The 15,197-nt window shown below is 53.0% G+C and overlaps 2 protein-coding genes across 2 annotated transcripts; one reads left to right on the forward strand and one right to left on the reverse strand.

Annotated features, from left to right (window-relative positions):
- Nucleotides 1-416: 416 nt before the first annotated feature.
- Nucleotides 417-1,420, forward strand: BROUX77_004584 (uncharacterized protein; the record flags this gene model as incomplete). Its single annotated transcript, XM_073749362.1, has 4 exons — nt 417-592; nt 649-918; nt 1,041-1,265; nt 1,342-1,420. 4 exons carry the CDS (start codon nt 417-419, stop codon nt 1,418-1,420), a joined length of 750 nt encoding a protein of 249 aa, XP_073605041.1.
- A 2,480-nt stretch (nt 1,421-3,900) lies between these two features.
- Nucleotides 3,901-5,479, reverse strand: BROUX77_004585 (uncharacterized protein; the record flags this gene model as incomplete). The annotated part of the gene is made up of 2 exons (XM_073749363.1): nt 3,901-4,668; nt 4,733-5,479. The coding sequence occupies 2 exons, from the start codon at nt 5,477-5,479 to the stop codon at nt 3,901-3,903; spliced, it is 1,515 nt and encodes a 504-aa protein (XP_073605042.1).
- Between the last annotated feature and the right edge of the window lie 9,718 nt (nt 5,480-15,197).

Genomic DNA, 15,197 nt, shown 5'->3' on the forward strand with positions numbered 1-15,197 from the left:
TCGACGAGGGGGCTCTTGCACTTTATTTCCGTGATTTGCAACTCTGAAGCGGCAAGCGCGCGAGCGCTGCGTTTGACAAAATCCAAATGGATTACTTCCAATGCAGGGGCGACAACGTGCCTTCCTCGTTTGGGCTGGGCTGGTTTGGAGTCTGATAACTAAGCTTTTGGAGACGCCAACAGAACGTCGCCTCCCCCACTTCCGCCTCGGCGCTTGATGATTGCTGGGTCGTTTTCTTTTTTTTCTTTTGTCGCTTTTGTTTGGAAGCTTCTTCGTCTGGTCTGATCGCCGTGGAAACAAACACCACTTGATAGTTGCAATCAAATCCTGAGGGTATCGGTTTCTTTGACCGTGTTTCATCTTCGCGTGCTGTTAAAAATAGTTCTACCCTAAGTCCGACCCATAGTCTCCCTACCATGACGCCCCGTATCTTTATCATTCGCCATGGAGAAACAGAGTGGTCCCTGGACGGGCGCCACACCAGCCACACCGATATCCCGTTGACTGCCAATGGTGAAAAGCGGATCCGGGCCACCGGCAAGGCCCTCGTAGGCCGGGACCGGCTGATAGTCCCCAAGAAGCTGACACACATGTAACCCCCCATTTACCTCGAAAATCGTGACCCCGAGATACTGACAGCTGGTTTAGCTATGTGTCGCCGCGCCGCCGCGCTCAACAAACGTTTGAGCTTCTTAATCTCGGCACCGATGCCCCGCTGCCGTGGCGGCCCCACGGCACACAAGAGGAGGCAAGGGCCGGTGCCGCCTGTGATGCCAAGGTAGAGGTCACGCCCGATGTGCGGGAGTGGGACTACGGCGATTACGAGGGAATCACAAGCAAGCAGGTCCGCGCAGAGCGGGAGGCCCAGGGGATTCCGGGGGTCTGGGACATATGGGTTGACGGGTGCCCTGGGGGAGAGTAAGTATCTAGGCACAGCTATGCGGACAGGGCTTACATTACAATCCCTGCTTGGCTTTATGCACTTGCCCCTGTCATGTGCTTTTGACCACTCTTTTATTCTTTCTGACCCCCTTTTGCAGAAGTCCACAAGACATCACTGAGCGGCTCGATCGGCTCATCGCTGAGATCCGCGCAAAGTGGCACAAGCCGGTACTCGATTCGAAAGGCCGCGACGGCTCGTCCGGGGATGTGCTGATTGTAGCCCACGGACATATCCTACGCGCCCTTGCCATGCGCTGGGTTGGGGCCGAGCTCCATTCCGGACCAGCATTCATACTGGAAGCTGGTGGAGTAGGCACTTTGAGGTATGAGACGTCACCTATTCTCTGTTAGCAGCGGGCTAATGTATACTAAAACCAACGGGTCCGTGTTTGGAAACAGCTACGAGCACGATAACATCCACGAGCCTGCGATTCTTCTTGGCAGCGCGTTCATGGTCGAGACAGAAGTGGCAGAGTAGGGCGCAAATGGAAACCCGAGGCCCGAGTTCCCAAAAGCTCGCGGCAAGGTCAGGATCTTTACTGATCTGTCTCGCCTTGTTTCGCGTTCGCGTTCGTTCTTGCACCGGCCATGCCGAATCGGCCTAAGCATCACTGCATGTCCAAAGCACTTACGGCCTGTGTCTACCCAAACCCCTGTCGATATGCGGCTTTCCGCGTGCCGTGATATTAGCTAGTGGGTCAGAAGGTGGTCTGTTCGGTGCTACAAGTATACACATGATGTAATCTAGAAGTGAGGTGATCTAAGAGATTGGGGTGGGAAAAGTGACGAAAAGGTCGACATGTACACACATACATGCACATGTTTGTATATAGATGGAGGGGTATGAGGGGAGTGTGCGAGTGTGTTTACAGCACGATACGGCCCAACAGAGGGTGTGTGTGCTCTTTCAAAAGATAAGACCCGATTCCATAGAGCTCGATCGAAGGCATGAGAGGAGCCGGCCAGACAACCAAGCGATAGCCGGTGTGCTGGAACAGGCTTATTCTCTGTCGAATTTCTTCTAGAAGAATCTGTAATAACGGTTGCCGCAGGCCTTAACACTAGTCTTCTGTAGCACAAAGCCCTGAAGGGGGCTAACCCTAGCTCGCCAGTCTAGCTCGAAGGAGATGTCCGGCGGATTGCTCTGCAACAAGGAAGCTGCCCGTTGGGCCATGAGAGCAAGCTCTTGTCTGCTGCCTTGTTCTCATGTTGTATGCAGTGCCCTTTCTTCAAGCCCTGGTTTGACTTGTATCGACCAGGATTACGGGTGTTAGCTTTTCTCTCCCACCAGCTTCCATGGCTGAGTAGGAGTAGGCCAAGCGCCCGTGCCACTCTAGCGTTTCTCCGCGTGATATCCGCGGCCGCGAGGATGTTTGCGCTTCCCTGTGTCTGTTATAGGAGGGGAGAAAAAAAGAGGGGAAACAGAAGACTAAGCCTGGTAAATGGGCAAAAATTAATTGAGAAAACAAGGAGGGGAAAAAGGCGCAATGGCCCTCATATGGCTTCGGCCTTTGCTTCTCCGGTCCGCAGGTCCCCGGCTCCGAGGAAAGCGACAGGGAACAGAAGGGAAGGAAGGTGGAAAGAGATGAGAAATAGCAACTACCCTGAGCTGGCCTGTTCTGACACAACCTGGGCTGGCCTGAACCGGAAGGCGGAGGCACGTGGGGGGGAAGAGGACAGTTCTAGGTATGAAAAGCAAGTGGGCAGCAAGGGAAGGCGCCGCATGAACAACAGACGAACAACAACCACACCGGGGGAGCGTAGTTGCCCGGAGGACTCGAGCGCCTGGACTCGAGAACTCGAGGCTTTTTGTGGAGCCACCAGGCGCTGGGCCGAGTTTTTGCAGAGAGGAAGGGAGGGGAGGGGGGTCTAGAACGTGGAGCAAAAGATGGCCAGGCGGCACAACAGCCTACGTAGCATTATGGGGGGGGGGGGGGGGGGGGGGGAGGAGGAAGGGGCATAAACGGCGCTTTTCTGAGTTCCACTTGCACTTGTACAGGCGACATCCCTGGGCAAAGAGGGAGCCCTAAGGCTCCATTGCGCGCACGCAAGAGAGCGAAGAAGAATAAGACAAAAAAGGAACGCGAAAGGAAAGAAGCACCCGCTGACTTTACACGGCAACCAAGGAAAGCCTGGCCTCGAGGACCCTTTTACCACACCACGCTAAGATTGCACCTCATAGGCAGGTTAGCAGCGCCTGCTAATGCGCTGCACTGGGCCAAAAGCGCCTCTTCACCGCCATCTTTCCGACCACGCCACAGCTGAGGGATCCTAGCAAGCGTGTGAGAATCTTCGCCAGCTTTTATCATGCGCACGCGGTGAATATTGGGCTGGAGGGCGACTCGGTATGAGCGTTAGCGAGGGAGACGACAAGAGGCGCAACAGACCACGTCACGGAAACATGCATGTACTTGTATGTATGTACGAGTCAGACGCAGATGGATGTGTGAATAGGTATATGTACGTATGTATATGTTAACAGCAACGCTCACGTGATGCCGGACACAGGAACAAGTCAAAAATAAAAAAAATAAAAATAAAAGATTTTGGCAAAGACGGTCATTGATATAGTATAAAGACAGAGAAAGAAAAGTCATAACATCATGAACACTTCCAGGAGAGGGCGGTGATTAGTAGGAGGAGGGGTAAGAGTACAGCACACAAAGGCTCTCTGGCAGAGGTAAGGTGCAGAGGCCGACAAGTCAGAACAGGAAAACAAGGGGTAATAGACGAATACCAGTACTCAAAAAATCGTAGGGCGGATACTCTGAAGGGGTATTATACCGAGCCGCATTGCCGTGAGGCAAGCCAATCTTTCATAGCAAGAAAACAGAACAACAAGTACATGAAAATTAGGAAAGGGGTGGGGAAGGGGTGAGTGAAGTGATTAAAGCAAGAGGGAAAACAAAGACGCTCAAGCATACAGCAGAAAAGAAAAGACTTTCAGGCTCTGCCCGCTCAGCGCAGGCCACCCCGGCCCAGCCGGTTGAGCATGCCGCGATCAAAGCTTTTGTTGTCATCCAGCAGATGACTGACCTTCATGACCGAGGGCGGTGGTGACGGTGCCGGTGAGCTAGAAGAGTTGCTTCGTGAGCCAGCCATGTACGTAGGCGCTGCGGCCGAGCTTGGTGGTGCGAACGCCTGCGGTATCTGGGGGGGAGGGCCCAGAGACGGAGAGCCGTGGTGGCTCATGCTGGCGGAAGACGACATGCTAGGCGACCCTCGCGGGGCGTAGAAGGCCGGATTCACAATGCCATTCTCGGTGCCAGGCCGGGGAGGCGCACCGCTGCGCGCGCTGCCTTGGCCCCGAGCATCGACGGGCGGCGGGGGCATGCGGCGCTCGTGGCCGTCGGGAATATTGGGGCTGGTCGAGCGCTTGTTGCGCGGCGGGGAGAGACTGCCAGCTGATGAAGAGCCGCCGCGCGCTGGCGGCGCCGCACGGTGCATGGTGTACTGGCTGGGCGGCGAGTAGCGGGGCGGGCCGGCAGGGTTGGGGTGGGCCATTTCGGGCTGGGCGTTTGATTGCGGAGGCGACTGGTGCACAAGCTGGCCATAGGCGCCAAAGACGGGTGTGCCAACGGGCACAGTTCCCTGCAACGCCGAGATGTGCACAAAAGCAGCGTTAGTGCCGGTCGACGAGACGGGCTGGAACACGCATTCCTGGTTCATCCGGGTGCAGTTCATGCAGCGACCGCCAGGAGAGTTGGCATATCCACTGCAGCGGATCTTGAGTGGGGTGTTATGTTAGTACAAGTTCCTTTGGACGAGCACGAAATAGAGGTCGTCTTACCTTGCGCTTGCGGCAGTAGCGGCATGCAATTGATGTGCGTTGGCGAGGGGGTTGGCCCTGGACTTGGCCAGTGGCCTGAGGCATGGGCTGCTGTGGCGGATAGTGGCCAGGCATTGGGCCAGGAGCCTGTTGGGGTTGCTGCTGTGGTGGCATGTGGTGAGGAGGGATGCTATAAGGGCCGTACTGATAGGCTGGCGGGGCAGATACTGGAGGTGGCGGTGGGGTGCGTGCGCCTGGATAGTTGTAGTCAGAGTATCTCTCCTGCTCATGGTGCGGATGTGGGTGCATTGGGAGCGCGCCTGGGCGTTGGGGCGAGTGCTCGTGCTGAGGCGGGGGACCGGCCTGGGGACCGGGTCCGGAAGGTCCATACGGGGGACGAGCAGCATAGGGGTGCTGCTCATACGATGATGGCGGGCCGCGTCCATCACCTTCATAGCCATGTGGTGGTCGGTGCTGCGGGGCGGCGGACGTTGAAGGAGCGTGGCGGGGCGGGCCTTCATGATGGGGTGGCCGCGGGTGGTGAGCGCTGGTGGGCGAGTGAAGGGGCGAGTTTGCGGAGTAGGGGTGGCCGCTAGCGCTGCTGCCTGGTGGCGGAGGGCCGTTCTGCGCAGAGTTCAAGAGAGACGACAGTTCGGGCAGGCGCGTGGAAGGGCGGTACTTGTCTTCAGCAGTCGGCTGGTGACGCGAGTAGGGATTGCGATTGAAGGCAGGGCCTCCGGCGCCTACCATGGCGTCGGCATGAGACATGGTGGAGGGGGAAGCAAAGGAGGGGGAAGCAGAGCAGAGGAGAGGGTAGGGAGACTGGGGATGGCAGCAGAGAAGATAGCTAGACCCAAGGTCGCAACGAGGGGCGCCAAAATGCCGAAGCAATGAATAAGATGAGTAGAGTAATTGATGTAGTTGAAGTAACCGTCGAGGACAGCAGACACAAAGGGCAGTTGCCGTAGCAGAAAGGAAAGACACTTGCTGTAGACTTGACAGGTACGGCAGGCACGCATGAACAAGACGCAAAAGAAGAGATGAAGAAACTTCGAAGAAAGAAAGGAAGGAGAACGCTCTTTCCCCGGGTGAGGGCGGATCGGTAATAAATAGGCAAGAACCAGGAACTGGCGAGTCGCGCACTTGCCGTTTTCTTTTCCAGGAAGCCAGGTCCTCGCGGTAGAGGGGGTGAGGGGGACCTGGGACCGAGTTTATACATGGACAGAAAAGCTCAAAAACTGCCCTTTTCTGTGCTGGCTCTGGCCTTGTCTTCCTTGTCAACTAGCATAGCTCACAGGGGAGCGAATCCTTCCCTTTCCCCTTGACTTTGAGCATTTATATGGGTTTATCGACTGCAATGGGGGTGGGGGCATTAAGCGAATTAATCGCTGCATCGGCTCGGAACCAAGCTCTGGTGCCGGGCCTGACTTGTTTGATCTCATGTGCGTGCTGTAAATACTGGGCTTGTGTGCCGTGTTCTGGCATTCTCAGCAACTACGTCCTCGTTCGTCGCCGGGCTACATGTGCGTTGTGATGGTGCGGCTCGCCTATCCCATCACCCACTCCGAGCATGGGCAGAAACTGTTGGTCTTTGATTCGGCGCTCACGCACGTTTTACTCTCTATTCCTCTCTATTACTCTCTATTCCTCTCTTTCTTTTGCTTCGTTGGTTGTCTGTCTGTCTGCCTTGATGCACGCCTTCCTACCAGACACGAATAGAGACAACAAGGAAGCAATGCAAGCAGAGCCCAGCCTCAGAACCCAGGAAGCCCTAGAAAGAAGAAAAAAAAAAACATGAACACGTGAAGTGCCTCCCATGAGGCATGTTTTGCCCGCCCAATGGGGGGCGTGTGGATAACTCCAAGACGTCATAGATAAAATTCTCTAATAAGCCACACCCCACATCTTCTCCCTCTATACACACACATTCCTTTCTTCTCAGTCTCCTCCCCTGGCAAAACAACCAAACTCTGCACCCATGTCTCGTGCCGACGCTGCGGACTTTCATGTCCCAAGGGAAGAAAAAAAGAAAAAGAGGAAAAAAAAAAGAAAAGAAAAACTAGCTGGGGGTAGAACGCGAGACAACGGAAAACAAAAAAAAAAACAGGTCACCCTCTTGTCTAAGTAAAACGGAGCCTTCGCCTTGCGCAGCTTAGATCAGCCACTAGAAAAATAATAATAAAAATAAAACCACCAAGGACACGAGGGGCAGTCACGCTGACTTGCAGAAACCTCCCCTTCAACATGCAGTGGCTTCTATCTGGCAGATACATACAAGGAAGCCGGACCAATCCCAATGACGTCGCCTCCGAGGGGGACGGCGAAAGCCATCTCATGCCATAAACCTTCTCTGCGTCAAGGCTGCCCCTTTGGCGCAACACTCGCTCGCTCTGGCTGCGTGTGGCATGGTGAGGCGTGTACTTATATGACCGGCGCTGCAGCCCAGCAAGCACAAGCAGGCGACAGCCCATCCCTATATCCCGTTATACATATATATGAGGCATGCCGTTAAGACAAGCGCCTCCCCTCTCCGTCCGCTACAAATATGCAGACTTTTCTCTCTGCGCTGCCCGGAAGCACAACCCGTGCAAGAATTACACTACATACATCCAAGCATCAGAATTGGATGAAGAAGAATAAAGAACAGCGCAGGAAAGGCCCCCTACCCCTTCCCTCTCCGCCCAGGCCCTGGCCAATCATAGCGCGGGATGGGCCCATAATCAAACTAGGCCCTGTTAATGCGGACTGGCAGGGAACCCAGTAGAAGCCAATCACAGGGAGCGGTGAGCAAGCGGAAGTATCCAGACCTGCTGATGTCATTGCAAGTGTGCACACTCACTGGCTGCAGGCCCGACTGGCCTTCCTTGATACTGACTTGACTGCCTCCCCTCCCCTCTCCACCGAAATTCACCGCTTCTTCTGCCGTGCTACCTAGGTCATGTTATTCCCGCCCATCTTCCCGAAATGTCCTCCGACCAAGACCCTCGCTCCTAAAAACACACCCTCCTCTCCCAGCTGTAGCACACGCGCACGACAACCACCATAGCGCTCAAAGAAATCGCAGGCGTTTCTGTCCTGGCTTTCGCCTGCTTGATCCCTCTACGCGTCACCTTTTTTTCTCGCGCTCTGCAGCTTACCGAGAGGAACAGGCAAGTCAAACGAACGGGAGACTGGCTGTCTTGATTGGCTCAGCCTACGAGTCAAGATGACGTCGAGTGAGGTTGTTTGCGCCATTCTCTTATTGTCCTGTTCTTTCTTGTGATACGCCTGTGATATTCCGGCTTGCCAATTGTTAGGCTCTGGGCGTAGTGTCACAAACAGCGGCATCGGCGGCATGGATTTGTCAAGCAGCTTGGGCTGAACAAACCACAGGGCGGGGTGTATTTAGATTTCTTTTTGGGGGGTTTTGTTTTCTGTCTAAATTCTTTACTGCCCGGCTGCTTTGGCTCAGCCCTTGTCTGCATACTACGTAGCTCTTGCCAGCAAGTATCACAGACTGGCAATCTCTCTCCAGCGTTTTGATTGCCAGGCGATCCCGTGCTAGCCGGCTTCACGCGTCCGACTATAGCCCCAGGCCAATAACATATCAAACACCCAAAAAAACATTAAGACATGGAAAATCACAAAGAGACCAACCCTAATAGCTGCGATGACCAGCGCATAACCCTACATACATATGCATATATCTCCCTCGACTTCTGATTCAGGAAGGCGCAGCCACATGTTGGTGTTCTATACTTCTTGCAATTGCCTAACTATACATTCACCGGCTTCCTCTTGAGTCAGCCCCACCTAATCTCTCAGGAAAGAAGGAAGCAAATGCCGCTGTCCTGCCGTACAAGCAACTGGAAACAAAGGCAACTGCCCGTATCTCAACCATTCTTTCCGCCGTGCTGCTGCGTGCCTTCCTGCTCGGCACAAAACGACGTCACCAGAGCACTGCAGCAACTATATAAATATAAATGCAAATAAAATATATACACGCAGTTATCTATCGACTCTATGCGTAGTTGGACATGAGATATTTTCTGGCCGTCCTTTGCATACTTGACGTGCTTCCATCGGCTGCAAGCCAGAACGCAGACCGCGGAGCCGCCTTCGCCGCTAATTTGTGTAGCCTGCGTACAAGACCACGAAACCTAAACAGTGGCTTGACGCCCTCTTTATTCTCCTGTGTCTTTGCTTTTTTGGCTTGCTATCTCAGATGTGGGCTGAATTGCATTCACCTTGAGCCATTTCTGATACGTTATTCGCAACTTTGCAGCCACTGACGTAGCTTTGCAAGCCGCCATCCAAGGTTTACTTGTCAGCCGACCCCAAACTGCCGTGGCCGCATAAACAGGTCTGCACGAGAAAAGGAAGGCCTTTCTGTATGGCCTCATTGTTGCACACTGATATTGAGCCCTCGCTTACTCTGATCTACCTGTTACATGTTTGTAACTAGTGACGAGGGCACCAAGTAGCTCACACAGTGGTAACCATGACACGGGAAGGAGACTGGTAGGAAGGGAGAAGCTTATCCTTCATCATACGGCCCGGGCCACTGCGAATAGGCCGTCTCCTTTTTTTTCTCCCGTTCGCCTTTCCTTTTTTGTGTCCACTGCTTACACTTTACCCATCCATTTGCTCACCTTGACCAAATAGTTCTTCTCTCTCGAGCCAAAATATTAGCTGGCAACTTACACACAAATGAGTCGGCCAATGGCAACGCAGGAAAATTTCCCAGATTGGCAGATCCCATAAGCGGGGGGATGGGACAGGAGACTCGAGACTCCAGAGGACAAGAACGACAAAAATAGATGACCAGACCGACAGACAGAAAGAAGGAGGGTGCGGGCGGCACGGCGCTGGCGTGTGTCGATTGACCAAAGCCTCGAAATTTCTACACGTGTAAGCTTAGCTACTAGTCGGGTTTCCGTATTCACGGGATGTAAAGCCCAGCCCTGGCTGCTGTTTCATCTTGGGAATCGGTACACTGAAGCGAAACAACAGGTTTGATCTCGACTTGGCCCGAAAAAAAAGCCCTGCCTATGAGGTGGTCAGAGAGCAGAGGAAGCTCATGATGTTTGTTTACTGGAGCCCTGGTCTCGCTGCAACACGGCAATCCGCCGTGATCTGAGCCAACTCCCACTCCCACTCCCCATCTTACGCTCCAGCAACCTGAAATGCCTTCCTTCGCTCGCCCAACTATCGTGAGATTTTAATTAGATAGGAGAGGTCATCGACACTAAGGACCAGTCCACTGCCCGCCCGCCCTAGCCTGACCTGTGATGAAGCCCACGCTAACTACCGCACTACTGGCATTGAAAAGAAAAAAAAAAAGAAGAAAAAAGGTAAACAGGCTATTGCAACTCTATGGCCCTGCTAGAAATACACTAGGAATTAAGCCGGCCGCAGACTTTCGCCAGCTCATAGAGCAGCAGGGTTTATTGCTAGTCCAGCTCCACTATTTACTGCGTCCTAGCGCCTCAGGCGAGGACGATATGCTTCCAATGGTCTTCTAGTGGTGTTCCGTGTCCCCCCTTCCCCGGTCTAAAGCTTAACCAAGTCCAAAGCGCAACGTCCCCGGCGATTCGTTTTTTGGGGGCTCACTGCACACATATTCTTCGTGCTTGTCCTTAAGATCTCAGGGGGAGTCACAGTGACCGGGCCGCCTGTAAGTTTTCTCCACGGACAGTGACTAGGGTCTGCCTTCCAGTGAACGGAACGCCTGAAAGCAGCGCTGGGCCTAGCGGGTTAGGGGCCGCTGCTGAGACGAGCTAAGGCTTGGAGCAGGGCTTGGGGCTGGTTCTGGGCAAAAAAGCCGCCACTCTACGCCACTTGTCTCGGATGGCACCGGCAGCTGTTTAAATGAGGGGAAGAAAGGAGATGCACTTGCCCACACAACCAAACATACGACAAAAAAGCCTAGGCCGCCTGTTCATATATGGATAGGTGGGCGGGCTAGATCAGTGCCCCTGATCTCAGCCTTGTTCCAGTCTGAAGATATTCGGGTCTGTTTGCTTCTTTCTGGCATGTTCTGTCCCTCCTAGTAAACCTTCATCCATCAAAGCGGAAGAAGCCCGGCTTGCAGCTGAAGCGCTACGAAACCGCCCCTGCTCGGCAAGATGGAGGGCGAGGCCCTGATGTGGCTCTGGCAACCCAAAACACTCCCCCTCCCTCCCTCATGAATCAGCAGATGGTTCAGTGCGACGGCCCAGTCAACCCAAAAAAAAATGACGCCGAGTAGCACAGACTCACACTGTAAAACGGTACATCTGCCGGCCGTCTTACCAAAAAAAATACAAAACGGGAAGGAACCAGGGGCTCCGTAGTGGCGATTCACCACAAGACCGAAAAAAAAAACCGTAGGGAAAGTGGGCCGACTTCGGACGAACTGACGTATGTCCCTGCCGTGATTTCTTGATACCGTAAGGCCATCGCCCGATGCCAACGGCTACATATTTCGGGGGCCCAAGTGCATGACTGAAAATGCGGAAGGGTGGAAGGGAGGGTCAGGAGTTTTGGGCGTTGTTGACATCATGTCGCCGTTTAATGGTGTCTTTTTTTTTTGTTCCGCTGTCGAGGGACAGACGCGGACAAGATTCACCAATGCCTGCATGGCACAGGCTGGATAAAAGGCAACGAAAGACAAAAGACAAGACATTCCTATAAATAGTCTCTCGCATAGGGCGTGATCCAGAAGCTGTTCCCGGGACATTGGAATGACCACCTTTACATGAGCGTCTTCTGGCTGTCGTTGATACAGTGTATAGGTATGTACATGTGTCTAGGAGGAGAAGCACCATCGGACCCGATGTCCCCTATTAGTGTAGACATGGCAGAACTTGCATGTGCGACTCTCCTGAGAGGTGAGATGCAAGGGGCAATTGGGAGTTTATTTTTTTGGCCTGGTGATACACAACTGTCGATTAGCACCGCTGATATTACACAGTCGATGATATATAGTCGGACATACTACACATGTGCCATACCAACATATGCATATCGTGACCCCATCTGAAGCGATGTGTTCTTGTGTGTCGTCGCGACGAGCAAATAGGCCCGGTGAGATTAAGTTCAACAGTGTATTTGTCCATCAGGTTCAGCCGAAAAATAAAAGAAATTGGAAACAGAGGGGATAAATGAGCTGAAAATGCACTCGGCTGTTTCTGTCAGACAGTCAGCCTTGTGATAGGGCATTAGAAGCTACTAATAGCATGTTAATGGCACGACAGGAACAAAACAAAAGACAAGGAATGAACGATAAGAAGGTCCCGGAACGTCTCCGAGGCGTAAATAATGAACGTACATGCACATTCTTTCTTTGTCGTCCTACTCCGTTCCTAGTCCTCACACGCACTGTTAGCTCAGCCATTCGTTCCCAACACGACAGACGATACACGAATGATTAATGGCGCCTTTAAACAAGTCTCACGCGTCAACTACGAAAAACAAAAGACTAGATCAACGCCAGAACAAAGACAAGCCTTCCAGTCTCCTGGTACACAAGTAGCCACTTTGGCTTTCCATGTCGAGACTGGTGCGGCCATTGCGAGCGATGGCTGAATCAAGACAACCAAGCGCAAGGCCCGCGTAATGTCCCAAATCTGTATATACTACTTGTATAGGCATGGCGGATCCATCGGCCGTCTGCACAAGCCATTGTGTGCAAGTGCAAGACAACATGTGTGGCTTGACAAAGTTACTTTTTTTTTACCGCCAGACTATAGTGAGCCTAGACTCGAAAGAAAGACATGCCTTCAGATCATGTACAACTAGAGCCACGGAAAAGGGAGAAAATAAGCCAGTTGAGCAAAGAAGCCAAGGATTCTCCCGTTGGAAATGAAGTCTGAGGCAAGAGGAGCAGCGCCGGTGCTTTGGGATATTAATGAACAAGATGAGACGAAGCCGGTCATTTTTTTTCTTCTTTCCTCGCCTGTCTCCTGGCTTCTTCCGCCTGCCACGCCACGCCGCTACTGCCCCCCTCCCTTATTCCTCCCTCCCCGAATATAACATACCCTTTTCTTGAGCCGTTCTCTGTACTATTGTATATCTAACATGGTGAAGTATCGATGATCTGGTTCCTTCCCTTGAAGATCTTGGTGCTAAAACTGGCATAGGGAAGGAACGCCATAGGACCTGATGCGCCTTCCAAAAGAGCCCGGCGCCGTAAACTAGAGATAGTTTCCGGATCTTGGCAGTTGGGTCCTGCCCTATGGGCCGTTGCCCTTTCGAGTACTTGCACTTGCAGCATAACCTAGCGCGAGTCCGAGTATGCAAGAATACTTTGACTTGTGTGCCATCCTTCCTTTCTCGCGGCGTGCCTCCCCTTGCCCCAGTGGCATCCCTATATTATTGGTGGCAGTTTCTGTTTTTACATGGTTCGTTGCTGGCTTTGTTCATTTTAGGTACCTTCCCTTTCTCGTTTTTTTTGTGTGCCCCGCTTTTGCCTTCCAGCCGACCCAAGGCCATGGTCCGGAATCTTGGCACGACATCCGAAGCCGCTGAGCAACAAGACCAGGCAAGAAGGGGCAAATACGAAGGGCCTCGTGGCCAGGGCGACGGTGGCCAAGACGAATGTTCCTACTCCGCACACGCAACAGACTGGCAACTTCCGAAGGATGTGCAGCGACTCTTGATTGAGCCATTTTTGCTAGCAACTAATACCAACATCTCCTTCAACGATATAGCCGAGCCCCGACATACCGCCGCCGGAACTTTGAAGGTGACAGGGAACAGGTCAGCATAGGAACATGACAGCATTCGCCCCCCTTTCTTTTTGCACCCGTCATTCACACAAATAGGAAGGATTTGTTGTGTTGAAATGTGTCAAGTGATCACAGTGTTAGAGCGGCACGAAGGGATGGTGAGATTAGCGGTCACTCAGCGAGAGAACAAGAAAAAAAAAGAAAAAAAGAAAGAAAAACGGACCTGTAAAATCTGGCCAAGGCAGCCCAGGAGACAGGGGGGATATATGCGGAGAAAACAACAGAAGAGGAAAATTGGTGCAAGCAAGGAAAAGTTACACCCACCTACACCAACCAAGATCCCTGAAGCCGTACAGCCGGTCATGTGATCTCAACTTTATGCAGTTTCGGCCTCCCTATTGGATGTTTATGCCCTTGTCGACGCCACACTTTTGGACGGCCCCTACAGCTGGTTTGATGACGACATGTGGGCGTTTCCAGAGGAAACAAGCAGTGGGCGGCTGAGCCCATAATTTCCCGATGTCTGTGGGAGCAATGAACCACACTCCCCCAGTCATATGGATGCTGTGTACAGATGCAAATACAGATACATGTATAGTTACATGGAGTTGGTTATAACTGTGTGTATGTAAACCCATGTGTGCCCGTAGATTCTCCCTCCAGAATGAGTGCAGCGGTAGCGTCATGCCCTTTTCAAGGGCGCCGCCATGCTGCGGCCAGGGATGGCCAAAAGGGACAGTGGGAGTCTGGGAATGCGGGTGGTGGCTAGAGGGGTCGGGCGGTGTGTTGGCTCGGAGTTCACAGGATGAGGTAGTTCTAGCCCGAGATCATCCAACTACCTATGGAGCATATATTGCGAGCATGAGCATATAGCACTTGGCACTTGGATAAGTACCATACACAAATGTACCCGCATGTTCTTGCTTGCCCTAGTGCATTTTTCCGCATGCTGCAAAAATAATGCATATTGCTTTTTGGGCTGCTGCGGCGGGGAGATCCAGAAAGAGGCACTGAACAGGGGTTAGCCTTATATGCATGCTGACATCATAGTTGCTACGCTGGGGAAAAAGAAAGAAAGAAATCAAAGACACAATCCCACAAGATGCTTATATCTATCCTGGGGGGAGAAAGATAGTGTCGCCAAAAAGGAAGAGAAAAAAAAGACGAAACAAAGGCCCATCTTGTCTCCCCGTGCCCATCCGTGATAGCCCCGGCAGGTTATGTTTCCTTCTGAGATCCTTCCTCAAAGCCAGACATATGTGTTTTTTTCACGCACGCACGCACGCACGCCTGTTCTTTGTGGCCTAGCTTTCCTTCTCTCCTGTCACGTCACATGCGCTCTGCACTAAACACAGTCACACCGCCTGTCCCAACTTGTGCTTGCAAAATAGAGAAGCTTTCTCTCTCTCTCCCTGCTCCTGCCCCTCCTCCTTTCTTCCCTCCCCTTCCGACAGAGAACCTCCAACGCTCCATCTCCATCCCCGTCCCCGCCCCCGCCCCCGCCCCCGCCCCCGTCCCCGTTCCCGTCCACACCCTCCATCCCCGCGTTTCTACCCGACGGCAAGCACGAATGCCTCTCTGATCCATGGCTCGTCGACCAAACTGCAAGTCTGCAGTTGGACCCGTTTGCGCAGTCCTGAGTGCGTTGACCGGGTGTAAGCGCTGGGCCGCCATGTGCCGTGTGTAGATGCGGATGCAAATGGGAATCGTACGTACGTAGAATGTATGCATGTGCTTATATAGGGTACAGTCGAGAGCACAGTGCACACGGTGTCGCTGTGCTACAGTCACGTGTA

The sequence above is a fragment of the Berkeleyomyces rouxiae genome (assembly GCF_048999995.1).
Source record: "Berkeleyomyces rouxiae strain 22BRR77 chromosome Unknown BrBRR77_ptg000004l, whole genome shotgun sequence".
Taxonomy (NCBI): Eukaryota; Fungi; Ascomycota; class Sordariomycetes; order Microascales; family Ceratocystidaceae; genus Berkeleyomyces; species Berkeleyomyces rouxiae.